The sequence below is a fragment of the Dryobates pubescens genome, chromosome 3 (assembly GCF_014839835.1).
Source record: "Dryobates pubescens isolate bDryPub1 chromosome 3, bDryPub1.pri, whole genome shotgun sequence".
Lineage (NCBI taxonomy): Eukaryota > Metazoa > Chordata > Aves > Piciformes > Picidae > Dryobates > Dryobates pubescens.
This window is the reverse complement of record NC_071614.1, coordinates 37,743,304-37,757,063: the sequence shown is the minus strand read 5'-3', so window position 1 is coordinate 37,757,063 and position 13,760 is coordinate 37,743,304. Positions and strand designations below refer to the sequence as shown.

The 13,760-nt window shown below is 39.5% G+C and overlaps 1 protein-coding gene across 1 annotated transcript in view; it reads left to right on the top strand.

Moving 5' to 3' along the window:
- The first annotated feature begins 3,488 nt into the window (after nucleotides 1-3,488).
- The window catches only part of ARHGEF10 (Rho guanine nucleotide exchange factor 10), a 79,767-nt gene continuing 69,495 nt past the window's right edge, over nucleotides 3,489-13,760 (top strand). Inside the window, exons 1-6 of the mRNA XM_054179971.1 lie at nucleotides 3,489-3,643; nucleotides 5,029-5,319; nucleotides 6,331-6,397; nucleotides 7,663-7,742; nucleotides 8,326-8,382; nucleotides 9,824-9,987. Coding sequence (XP_054035946.1) covers nucleotides 3,505-3,643; nucleotides 5,029-5,319; nucleotides 6,331-6,397; nucleotides 7,663-7,742; nucleotides 8,326-8,382; nucleotides 9,824-9,987 — 798 coding nt within the window. The 5' untranslated portion in view covers nucleotides 3,489-3,504. The remainder of the gene's footprint in view (nucleotides 3,644-5,028; nucleotides 5,320-6,330; nucleotides 6,398-7,662; nucleotides 7,743-8,325; nucleotides 8,383-9,823; nucleotides 9,988-13,760) is intronic.

Sequence of the window (13,760 nt, the reverse complement as noted above, 5' to 3'; positions counted from 1 at the left end):
AGGGGGTATACCTTTGGAAATCCTCTCCTCACCCCCACAGTTTTCCTCTGCAAGCATCATTGCCTGGAAATGCACTTCTACCTTCATCCTTTTGATTTACAGTTAAAGGATTGGAGAAATTGGGGTTTTCTTCAAGAGCATGCAATTTTGCAAGAGCTGTTAGTGGGTTTTTTTTGTAGCCTGATTCAGCCCAAATGTATGCTCTGTCTTCCTAATTTACTGTAGCACTTCACAAGTGCTTTCATGTGTGTGTTGACATAAAACAACTGTAGAAAAAAGTACATATTTTCAAAGCTGTGGTTACTGAATATTCTTTTTTTTATGACATAATCTGTATTTATCTGCAGTGCTGAACTGTTCCTCAGTTGAAGCAAAAAGCTCTCTACACTCTTCATTTGTATTATTAAGATACTTTTCCCATCAAATGAAATAGTGCCCTTGAGATTAAGACTTTAAGGAGAATACTTTTATGAAGTGTAAGACTGAAGGGATCTGTAAATTTAACAGGTTGAAGTTTATCATTACACCTCCAGAATTAAGCAAATGCAGAAGTGGTGCAGAGCTGAAATACAGTTTTAAAGCTTTCTGAAGTGAGGAAGATGCTTGTCTCCAGTCTGCCTTTTCAAAAGGACATGTAATCTGAGAAAAGGATTTCTCCCTTTTTGGCCTGTTTTGTAATCTGAACTGGCTATCTCATCAGTGATGTGATTTTGGGCATCATCTGAGGCTGTAGTGCCAAGTTATAGGATTCTGTGCCTTGTTCCAATGCAAAGTAAACGTTTCTGAATAATCAAAACAGGGCAGCATTAACATCCATGTCAATCCTGCATTAAAATTTCTTCCTGCAGTCACAAAATATGGTTTGGTTGCTTTTGTAGGGGGAATGGGGAGGCATGTAGAAGGAGAATTGTGTATCGGTTGACGGGTTTTGCTCCTGGGTCCTGAGTAATTTCTTTGTCTTTTAGTGTCTCAAATTACTTCATTTTTTTTCCAGTGACAGATCTTCTCTGTCTCTGAGAAATGACACTGGGCTGGATTTGAGTGTCTGGGGAATCACATCAGTGTGAAAGTCCTAAAGCAGAGAGTTATCTGGCATCTGATACCTAAGTTACCTTGAGACGCCCTAAGGAAGTATTTGGATCCAGAAGCTCTGGAGCCTAGCATGCACACAAATTCAGCGATGCCTGCTGCTTTCCTCTGTGGTTGGACATTTGGATATGTGATTTTTGGTATTTTTTTTAAATTTGCTGATGCCTTGAATTCGCTTCCAGTGAGCAGGGTGGTTCATGGCTCTTGCTGAGTCTTACTCCAGCAATGCCCCAGTATCCTGAGTGGCCAAATCCTGCAGAAATGACCAGCTCATTCCAGTAACCTCATCTTCCCCACTCCTCACGCCAAAGTGCAGACAGAGCTACTTTATGTATCTGAAGTGGTTGCTCTGTGGTTCGCTTGCATAGCACAGTGAGAGGAGTGGCAGATAGCAGTGTAAGTGAAAAGTTTTGGATTTGTGGTGCTAACTGCTTGTGACTGCTGTCTACTTACTTAGCTGGCCAGCCTGCGTCACCAATGTGTCACGCACTGGTACCACAAAACCCACTCTACTTAGTATTTCACAGGTTTGTGTTTTCCAAATCTGAAGTACTCAAACATACTGAAAATATACCATGAAAAAAAGACAGACGTAAAACAAAGACAGAAGTGAAAAAAAGACAGAAGAATGCTGTTATTGTCTTTGAATCACTTGGAAGAGCTCTGTAGGACATCTTGCATCTTTCGGGGAAAAATAAATAACATTGCTAATGGACAAAAGCAAAATGAAAAGCCTTAATCCAAAGGCTGACTTCCTACAGAAGGATTTTTTAAAAAGCATTAAAATTAAATTAAATGTCCTGCTGTTTCAGCCATAAACCATAACAAAAAATGCAGAATAACCCCTTTTTTGTTCCTTACTATTTTTGCAATTAGTTCACTTTGACTCCTGCAGAGAGACTGCATGAAAGATCTTGTTATTTGTGGCTGTGATAAAATATGCTGGCTCAGCCTGCCTGAAGAAACAGAAGCCTTGGCAGGAATGCTGATTACCATGACAATCTAGGCAGACTAGAGCTGTGGTTCGTGGGGGTTTTATCATAAAGATACAAACATGGCCTGGATGGTAGAAAAGCTGATAGTATCAGGATGACTCAGGACATCCAGTCATCCTTGCAAGCCTCTGTTTTTTGTATTGTGTCACCTGAAGAGAGTATACATTACCTTGATGTATACTTTCATAATGTATTGGTGTATGTATATATTCACCTGTTTTAGGAGGTATCTTTATGCTATAGTTACATGGGGTTTTTTTAATAGCATTTTAAGTATGTTTTGATCATGAATTTGAGGAAGAGCTTGGGAGGACAGCCAGCAAGGTTAAAAGTTTTCACAGATGACATTTCTACCTTAAAGTGACTTCTGATAAGGTATTCTCCTCCAGAAGGTGGAAGAGCAGCTAAAGCAAGTCTAATAAGGGAGGGGTGAAGCCCTTTTGTTTTAGGGAGCTGCAGTGAAGGCTTCTGGAAGCAGGAATGAGGCTGATGGGCTTGAGCATCCTTTCCTGAAGCTGCTCTGGCTATGCCTTCTCTGTGCATTGCTTCTGACAGAAGGTTTGGATGCTGTGGGCTGGCTTCTTTCAATATGAATACACAGGAAAAACAGCAGTTTAAATATTTGTGGCTTCTCCAGGCTCCTGTGAGTAAGAACATGGAGGGAAACTGCTGGGCACATCTTTCTGCTCCTTGTTCCCAACCCGTGTACTGTGCCAAATTTGTACTGCAGCATCTTCAGAAGCAAATACAATAAACGGCCCCTATGCTCTGGTTCCTATCCATACGAGGGTGCAACTAGGTCAGTCATTAATTTTCCAAAGTTAACTGAGAAGTCAACCCCTACAGCTTGAGCAAAATGCACCTTCTGTGTATTAATAGGGCTAACAGCATGTTGCATGAGGTCCTTGGTTTAAAACTATCTCTGACTGTAGTAGAAAAAACAATCTGCTGGTCTCTCATGATGTGTGTGAAGAAAATTTGTCAGTGGAATTTTGACATTGTTAAGAAAGAACAGACTTAGAAACTTGACAGGAAGACAGGAAGAGTGTCCTGAAGTATTAAGTCCCAAAGTCTCTGTACAAATTAATCTGTGAACTTTTGCTATTTAAAGGATTGGCTACTTAAGTGTTCTCCTAAAAGTGTTTTGGTTCATTCTGAAAAAAGCAAGGGTATTTGCATTATTGCTTTTTAATTACCTTCCAAGTCATTTAATTGTTTACCCTAAAGGATTTATGAAAACTGCATGAGGTTATCAGTGTGTCAGGGAGCTTTTGTTCTGCTCCAAAATCTAAGGGTTCATTTTCTAAGATTCATCCGTAATGTGGAACACTGACTGGTCACATAAAATCATTATTAAGAGCAAACAACCAAAAGCTTGTCTTCCTGCACAGCTCTAGAGCGTGAACCAAAAGCTGTGGATATGAACGGTGAAGAGGATGAGGGAGAGCAGTTTGACTTTGACAGTGGAGACGAGATACCAGAAGCAGACAGGCAAGCCCTTGTGCCACCTCCTCCTGGTCCTGGAAATAACATAGAGCACCAAGAAGCTAATGCCACAGGTAAGTCAGCCTGGTAGGATGAGCATCCGCTAGGCTATATAGTCAAGATGATGATAGGATGCCTTTTCTTCACAATGCAATAAAAGTACTTGTAAAAAGGTTTTCATGGAAATACCATATATGCATTTTGAATATTCCTGCTAGCTGCACTTATGATAGACTTGACAAGGCAAACTACTACTACATGTAGTTCCTTTGAGGTTTTCTGTCCAAGTGTGCTGTCCAAACCAGTAGATTGGTCTCGGTCACAGTGTCATGCTACTGGAAAACTTTATGCCCTTGCAGCTCTAATGGCATTTGGGTGGCTCAAGATAAACTGCTTTCACAGCTAAGCTTGCTGGTTGCTGATCTTTAGATGACATACATAAAACTAAATGGAGCCTGAATGTATAAATTTTGTTCATAACCAGAAGTCATATTTCAGTAAAACATTTGTTACACGCAGATGTTCCCAGATACAGCCTGGAAATCACTGTGTTATGTTCAAATTGACAACAGCTGATTTGCTGACTTGGCTCCAGTTTTCTTTTGTAAGCAGAGTCATTATGCTCATGGCAATTAAAAGACAGATAACTCTTCAGGTGACCATGGAATTTGATAACCTGGAATTTAAATACCATCTTTCCCTGAAATTTCGTTGCTTGCTCACCCTTTTGTGAAGTTGTACTTAGAACTCGAAAACTTTTGATCACTTGGGATGATTCAGAGGAGCCTTTGGTTTTGCAGCACGTCAGCATGTCTCAAGAAATACCAGGAATTTTGTATAACAGAAAATGATTTTATTTTCAAAAAGGAAAACTTGGAAAGTTATTTTCTTTCTCCTTTTATTAACAGAACATCTTCAGGACTTTTCTATGATGAGTGTCCCTCCAGTGAACTTTTTCTCTCCTCTCTGCTATTTCTAAAATGTTTTGTTTGGTTGGTTGGTTTGTTTTGTGTTTTTTTTTGTTTGTTTGTTTTGTTTTGTGGGTTTTTTGTTTTGTTTTGTGGGTTTTGTTTGGTTTGGTTTTGTGTTTTGTGTTTGTTTTTAACATCCAAATTCATCTAGAATGCAGATTTTAACCCTCAGGGTTTAAGGCCATTTTGAGCTCTGTGCTTAGGACAAGCAATAGAGGACCCTGGCTACTTGACAGAAATTGTATTCAGGATTTAGAAACCAGTTAATGTTTTTCCAAGAGAAATCTTTATGCCCAAGCTTGTTCTGCTGCTGTTGCATTTCCCATCTGTAAAATGGGGAGGACAGCACTACTGTGTGGGAGGTGAGTCATAGATTGTAAGCAATTTGCATGGCAAGGATTGTATCAGTGTTTAGGGTTTAGCTGCAGAGAGCAGCTTGAACAAATACTAAAAAAACCTTCATATTTTGTTTAATTTTTCAACTAAAGGGGATGATAATTCAGAAAGCAATGAGAAGCTACAAACATCAGGACCTACTGTGGAAGGCCCTTCAGCTAAAGTAAATCCCTACTCTGTAATAGATATTTCACCCATCCAAGACAAGGATCCATCCTCATCACCAGAACCAAGTCCTCAGGATGAATGTGCCAGTCCAAACTTGTCTGGTGGATATTCTGTTCCTGTCCCTTGTGGCTATGCTGTGCCATCGAATTTACCTTTGATGCTACCAGCATACTCCAGTCCTGTCATCATACGTAGTGTTTCTGTAGATGAGGAAGGTACTGTATTTGCACACCTTGCTTTATTTGAAGGGGAATCCTTATTTAACTTCAGGTACCTGTGCTGTTTTGTAAATGCTTATGTAGTGCTCAGCCTAGACACATGGGACATTTTGTGTGAATATGACAAAAGAACTCTCTCCTCCAGTATGAGCTAACATTGTCAGACTTGGAAGAAAAATTTCACTAAGGATACCCTTTTAATATAATGAAATAATTTCCAGAACCATAGTTGAATGTTAAAGTGATTTTTTTTCCCTCCTTATGCTTTATTATGCTTTATGGAGGTCCTGGCAGGGTTCTTGTCCCTTTTACCTTTTCTATATGCACTTTTGTTTGTTTATTTTCCAATCCTTGTGGATTCAATGTTTCTGTAGGATTTTTTTCCACTGACAATTCGAGAAATTCTGATTGTCCTTTAGCACAATTTTAAGACAGAAGAAACTTGAAAGGGAAATGACTATGGATTATTACAGAAACAGGATCAGTCCCCATTTTTTTTAACCAGAACTGGTAAAGAAGACAGCTTAATGTCAAGAGAACACAAGAACAGAAAGCTCCCCATATCCTGCTTTTTTTCCCCCCCTTGTGTTTTGAATGTAGTATGTTTTAGCTAGGCAGCAATTCTACTGTAATTCTATGTACTGCGGTGCTTTTTCTGGCAGCCTTTAGAACACTGGCAAGTAAATGTTTGTGTAGTAGTTGCTACCTGTAGAGAAATATACATTTGAGAGATTAGAATTTAAAACATCAGACATTGTGATTTTTCTCTTAAGAGCTCTTATACCAAATTGCTGTAATTTGCATTCTTTCCTTTATAAAAATGGGCAGTGTGAAGAAACTTCTATTTTTCACATGTGTTTAAGAGGTATTATGCATTAACAATGAACTAGTAAATTCAGTTTGGTGGGCTAAAATGTACTATTTGAACAATGCTGACATTTTATTCCAAGCATTTTGATGTTTGTGTTTTGGTTTTTTTTTCCTCTCTCCCTTTTCTCCCCTGTTTAGCAGGTATACAGTCAGCAACTGAGGAATGTCATTATAACTCTGTAAACTCAGAGGAGCCTCCAAATAGGTGATTGCCAGTTCAGCATGTTTTAATTATTTGTAAAACCTAAATTCCTAAGAAAGCTTACATGTGATAAACATTTTATTTTTCTGATGTGATGCTTCTATGTTTATTTAAATTTGTTTCAATTCCATAGCTGTGTACCAAAATTTGCACTAGTTGAGGTTCTGTATGTATAACTGTGCATGGCATTTTTGAAGGAATTTGGTTTGATTTTTACAGGCATAGCAATGTCAGCTGCAACAGGCTTCTGGCAATCTTGTAGTCTAGCCTGCTGCTTTCAGCAGGACCACTGCCAACATGCCATTAGATCAGCCATGACCGTGGTTGCTGAGCCTTGAAAACCTCCAAGGCTGAACCTGCTGCAGCTTTCCTGGTTTATCTTCCCTGCTCTACTTGCCCTTAATGTCCAAACCAAATCTTCCAATGTGTAGTTGTTGACCGTTCTCCCTTATGTATCACCTGGCACTGAAAAAAAAACAGCTCCCAAAACAAATGCAAATAAAAAACCCCAAACATGCCAACTCCATCACTTCTGTAGGTCTCTTTCAGACAGTTGTAGCTACCATTGGACCAAACTCTCATCCTTTTCACCAAAATAGATAAGCTACCCGTCTTCCACCTCTTTCTTTGTAGGTCATGTGCTTTAGTCCCCAACTTCAGTTTTGTCCACTTCTTTCCTGATGTAGCTTCTCTAGAGGTATCTTCAGTTTCTCCACAGCTGTCTATGTGGGGAGCTCTGGGAAACCAAAACTGGATGTTCTGCTGAAGGTTTAGCCTCACTATTATCAACCAGGAGAGGATGATAGCCCGATGGCTCCTGGTGTAGTCCAGAATATCTTCAGTATTTCAGTGAAAGAGCAGCTCTTAATGAGTACATGTAGCATGTTGGGACATGGTCTAATGGACATGAAGGTGCTGGGTAGAAGGTTGGACTTGATGATCTTAGAGGTCTTTTCCAACCTAAATGATTCTGTGATTTTATGATTCACTGTCTCTAAGAGCGTTTTCTCTGTTCTAGTAGAACTGAGAACCAAAAATATTTCTTGAGATTGGGGAGCATTTTCAATGCCTTGGTTACAATTGTCATCTCATTAAACAGAATAGCTTATTAATCTCCTAATTGCATACTGCAGCAGCAGTTTTGAGTAATTGGCAGCCTTGGAGTGAGAACTAGAATCTGCAAGATATTTGTTGTCTTGTCTCCACTGTTGGTTAAAAACATTGTGGTGCAGCTTTTAATACTTTTGTTCTATGGACTTTTTTAAAAGTGAAGATAATCAGGCCAAGGGAGAAGATGATGTTCTGGCCAAATGGGTGGCAGATCCTGCAAATACGGCATGGATGGAAAGTAAGTATCAGTGAGCACCAAAGTATAACTGTAGAAGGTCAGTTCTAAGTTGTAATCAACAGTATGTGTGTATCTAAATGCAAAAAATTGTGTATTGCAACTTCCCTGCAGCCATTTAGTAAGGCAATGAGCAGCCCCCAACAAGCACAGAATGTATCATAGTATTGTAAAAAGGAGAGAGAAATGTTGGCTGTAGAAATAGATTTTTGTTTTCAGGCTGCCAAAGGCCATCATAAACTATGTGAAGTATCACAAATATCTTATACTGGTTTTGTATTTTATTGCATTATTTCAATGATGGTTAAATGTACTAGCAGAATACTAGTGGAGAATGAGTAACATCTCCATTGTATTCCTATGTACCAGTCTAACCAAAATTCATTAGAACAGAATGGAATATTTCTCTTGGAAGGAGCCTACAACTGATCATCTAGTCCAACTGTCTGACCAATTCAGGGCTGACCAAAAGCTAAAGCATGTTATTAAAAGCCTCTAAATGCCTCTTAAAAACATTGTTTTCTGGTCTCATTCACATTTTAGGGGGTTTCTCATTTGTTTATGTGTTTTTCCATTTTACTTTTAGACCCGGATGAAGTAATTTATGATGACGTGCCAAGAGAAAATTCAGACTCTGAACCAGGTTTGAGGGTTTTGTAATACAGCCCACCTTGAAAGCAGTGTAATCTGGAATTGTGTGTGTGTATGCTGAATAGATACATTTGTTAAGTACCTAAAGTATATGTAAATGGAATTAACACACTGTCAGTGATTGGTAGGTCCAAAAAAGTCATAGTCAGAGCTCTTTCTACATGAACACATAGACAAGATGCATCCACCAAATCATTGGGTAAATCCTGCCCTGATACTGACATTGCAAACGTTTGACTTATGTAAGTCTTGACTTACTGTAATGTTTCTTTTAAACTATTCTTTGTGTTATCACTAAAATGTCTTCTCCATGGAGTATATTTTAAGGAGTCCTGATGTGCATGGAAGCTTAAAAAAAATACTCTTAAAATCTGGTTCCTCCAAATTAGAGGAGATCCTCTGTGTCAATGATGAAGTATTAGATTCATGTTAGTATTTAATGTCAAATGTATTTTTAAAATCACAGACTCTGGGGTTGAGACAGGTATGTAAAATGTCAGTTTTTCTTTCAAGTACATATCTTTTTTGCAATTGAAATAAAACTTCATTATTAAAATGAAAGCGCAGATTTTGTTTACTGATTTTAGAGGGACAGTTTTAAATGCAGTGTTACAACCTCTGACCATAGGGATCCCCTGGCAGAAGTGTCCACACTTCTCCTCTTGTAATGACAAACGATGCATGTAGGGTGGATGCCTGTTTCTGATAAGTAATTGGCACTACATTTGCCATGCTGTTTTGAGTCAGTCTGCTGTACCTGACGTCTGCGTCAGCAAACGGAGCTGTGTTTCCGACAGCTGATACTTTGGTCAGCTTTTGCAATATAACTTTCTGTATCTTGAAAAGGTTGATGCTTCAGGTTCTTAAACCAGATTATGGGCAAGGTAACCTGAATTTATGGGAAATTCCTAGTGACTAGTGGAGTTGCAAGAATGATAAGTTATAAAATACCACAGTGTAACATGTATCTTGATACTTTGGTCTGATCTGTTCTGCTTAAAGTAGTGACATTTTTGTTTGGTTCTTGAAATTTTTTAGCATTTGTTTTTTGAGCTGATGATGAAGATGTTTGTAGGGACAAATGGCAAGCTTGCAAATGGAAGGATGATTCTTCTTAGTGCAGATGTGTGTTGTTCACAGCTATGCTTCAAACTTCCTTTGTATTTCTTCATGTTATGGGAGTTTAAAGTAACAGTGCAGTTAGAGCAGGGCATGTTTTCACAAGGATTGTGGTGTGTACCTGTAACACTGTCCTCTTGGTACTCTGCTTGGACAACCCACTTTGGCTATTTGAGTATTGGATTGAATTCATATTTTTAAATGTGCCTACAGAAGTCTGTGCAGGTTTTTTTATAGGGTGTCCTGAACAAGTACTTTGTTTTTTAAACAGATATTTCAGTGTAGCTTCTTTCATTTTGGTTTGATCCTTACAGAGGAAATGATTTATGATGATGTTGAAAATGGTGATGATGGTGGAAACAGCTCCCTGGAATATGGGTGGAGTTCAAGTGAGTTTGAAAGCTATGAAGAACAGAGTGATTCTGAGTGTAAAAATGGAATTCCCAGCTCCTTTTTGCGAGGCAACCACAAGAGACATGTATGTATCCTGCAGTGCTCCTCAGTCACTGAATTCATCCTGATTTCCAACACTTGTCTTCCTCACTTGCATTTCCCTTCTCCTCAGTCCAGTTTCAATGCCAACAGCATCTTTTTAAAGGAAATGTGAATCAGTGTGGGAGTGACAGTTGACAACAAAATGTAACAGGGAAAAGAAAAAATGAAAACATTAAATGGAAGCTTCTTCAACAACAACAAAAAAGGGAAAACAAAACAACAACCAAAACTCAAATTGGATTGGAAGTGAAATTAAAAATGAGGTTATTTTTACTTGTGGACAGTTCCTCACCTTTTCTTCTTTTGCAGCTGTTGGATTAGGATAAGTGCTAAATGAGTGTGGGGGGAAAAAATGTGAAGAGCAAATGGGGGTAAGCCTGACAAGACTTAAACTTTTGAGATCCTTTAGGTGCTCAAAAGTCATAAAACTGTTTACCAGCATTGCCAGCCTTTCTCTCTTAGATCTGTATCATTTGGTTGGTTGAAGGTGACTCAGCTTACAACCAAAAAAACAACAGAAGGAAAAAAAAATACACCAAAAACTACAAACAACAACCCCCCCAAAAATAAAAGGGTGTTTTTATTAATGAAAAAATGGGGGTGGCACACACATCTCTGGTCTGGTATCATTGGCTACTTCTGTGCCACAGTAGGCATCAAAACATTGGTGGCATGAGCACCTGCTCTGGCTGTATCTATCTGATTGCACATTGGGAGGAGGCCTGGACTTCTATGCTTTCACTGCTCTTATTCTTCTCTTTATGCCCTTTCTGTCAGAGGGAAGTCTTGCCTGGGACCTGGGCAGCCTCCTGCTACTCGTTACCTGCTCTGAGTGTGTGGAGGACAGGGGTGCATGGCACAATGGGGCAGGCTTAGTGCCTGGAGTCCATCCTTAGGACCCCACAGTGTGCACTGGCTATGGACAGACACCCAGGAGCCACTTCACAGATGTGTACTGCTAGCTGTTCCTGAACCCCTGTGGCAGGAGGATGGAGGGGTAGCAACCAGGGTGTTCTTCCATGAGACCTATGTTTTCATTTTGCAGGTTTCCTATCTTGATGAGAATAAAAGCTTCTGGTTGTGTTTTCCTCCAGTAAACATTATCTGCTCTCCCCCCACCTCACTCCTTGCTTGCCTGCTCTTTGGAAATGGGGGAGTGAGCAGTTAAATGGAAGACTTGAGCCCACTCAAATCAGCAGTTTGTAAGCTGAGTGCTCATACTCTGGTTTTGTTTTGGCTTTGTCCTGACTAGAACAAGTTTAAATTATTGCACCTGTTTCTTTATGGAGAGTTTTGGTGTTTTTTTTTTAACTAGTCTGAAGAAAACTGATTTTGATATTTATTGTTTTTAACACCTTTGGAAGAAATTGAGAAATTAATTTGCATGTGAATGTGCAAGTCATAACATGGCTACTGGTTTTTGTTGTGTGTTTTGTTAACCTTTTCCTGTTACATGTAGCTTCAGCATTGGTTTTTGTTATAGGAAACTATTTACACATGTGCACAAAGCATTTTTTAAACACATGACACAGGAAACTGCAGGCAGTGGGTCGGGAGTAGTGGTGCCAGGTTCAGGCACAGAGAGTGGGCAAAAGATCAAAGAGAGGTGGGAGGAGAGAGATGTGCCTTGGGTACTGCTCTGCAGCTGGTGTTTCTAGGCCCTTGATAAAAGTTTGAGGATTGTCTTGTGAGGATGGGCATGAGGAGCCTAGGAATGCATTAGGTGGTGGATGGACAAGTCAGAAGAGCTGGTGCTCCCAGGTTACTGGGAGGTGGAGAAGTCAGGAAACCAGAGAAGGTGTTTGATAGAAAATGAGGAGAGACAGAAACCTTTTGCTGAAGTAAAAAACGCAAAAAAAACCAACAAAAAAACCTCACCAAAACCAAACAAAAAATTCAAACAAAAACCAGCCCAACAAGAAAACCCTGAACCAAACCATCCCTGCTCTTCACTGCAACAGGCACCACACCACCTTACACTTTTCCTCTGTTGTTTTTTTTTTTCCCACTGGACTTCCTTTAGGGTGCACCAAACTTTTGTATCTTTTTTTTCTGCTTATATTTTAACCTGCCTTTCTCAAAATGTTTAACACATGTTAATTGGTATTCCAGAGCATTTCTCTGTGATCCTTTCCTTAGCTTGCAAAAGGATACATTCATGTAGGAGATGGCAACACCCATGGTCATACAATGAGGCTGTGGTAGAGGCACCCTGGCACTACAAGACAGTGTATCCTACCCTGCTAGTGTCTCCCTTCCTGGCTTGCTGGTACTGTTCATCTTTTGAGCTGCCAGCAACCTCTGCAGTTCTTCAGCCCTTAATAACTTTGCCATCTGACTTTTTTGAAGGACAGTCAGAAATACACTTGCTAGGATTTGTTCTCCAACAAATGATGCTGGTGGTTCTTGTTCTGTATGGTTTATAAGAGATGTGCATAATGCAGTTAATACACAGTTAGCGTAGTCTAAGTGACTTTGCCCCTTTCTTCACATAGTTGCCCCTGTGTCAGAAAGGCACCTGGCTGTTTGAGAAAGTTCAGCGATGCACTGGAGGGATGGTCCATTTGTCAGCTTGGATCTTTCCTGAATGATAATTGCAGCGCCCAGCACTGTCTGTGTATCAGTAGGTAGACGGGACAACGTGCATGATACCCGCGAGTACTTCAGCATGCGGTGTGCGCTACGGGCTGTTGAAAAGATTGTGTCTTTTTGTACACTGTAGCTTTCTCATGACCTAACCCGCTTAAAGGAGCATTATGAGAAAAAGATGAAAGATTTGATGGCAAACACTGTGGGAGCAGTAGAGATTCAGCAGCTAAAGCAAAAACATGAGCTGAAGGTAGTGTAGTTGATTTTTGTAACTAGCTATGTTTAAGTGATTGCTTTTCCAACATAGGCAATACTGTCTTTTTCCTTACAATATTAAGTTGAAAAAGTAGACAGTTGTATGAAACTAATTCTAAATGTCCTAGATTGTTGTTATTATGGAATTTGTCTTAGAAGTACTTTGTCAAGGACATTTTCTCATGCTTGTTTTTAATGGTAGCAGTTTTGGAAGATGAGGTAGGACGTTGTCCTTCCCTGCTGACAGGTGCCCTTATGCCAGGGTGTGAGTCAGGATTACAGCCCTGGCACCTCTCTGAGACACTAGAAGAGCTCCACAGGGCTAGCCTGAGCACGTGTGGTTAAATTGTGGGAGTCCGAATCCACCTACTCTCCATTCTGAAAGGATCCAGTATAAAAAAGGCTGGGCTTTTGTGAAAAGCTTCATCTCAAACTGAGAAATTGCCTGACTACAGCAAGACAGCTTTGTTTCTGTGTTCTGATGTCACTGGTGATGTCAGCACAGCTTTGATAGAAATGGAGATTTATTTATTTTTTTTGACACAATGGCATTTTGGGAAAGCAAAAGTGCAAAGCAAGTTTTAAAAAAACAAACAAAACATTTCCTAGTAAAACAGCACTTGATTTTTATTATTTATGAATGAAATTTCTTTTGCCGTAGATGTTTGCTCTAAAGTGATGCAATTCTTAATTAAATCAACTTATTTCTTACATTAATTAAACTATCAGTTATAAAGTTTTCTGCAAAATAGTGTTTATTTAAGAATATAGTTAATGTAAAACTGAGTCTCAGGGATTATGTTTAAGTCAGAAATAATTTGGCAGAGTTAGTGGGACATTGGAAGATGGACGAGAACCCTGGCCAAAAATGATCTGTTTGTTGTGTTTGTGTTGTACAGTCTAAAGCTGAGT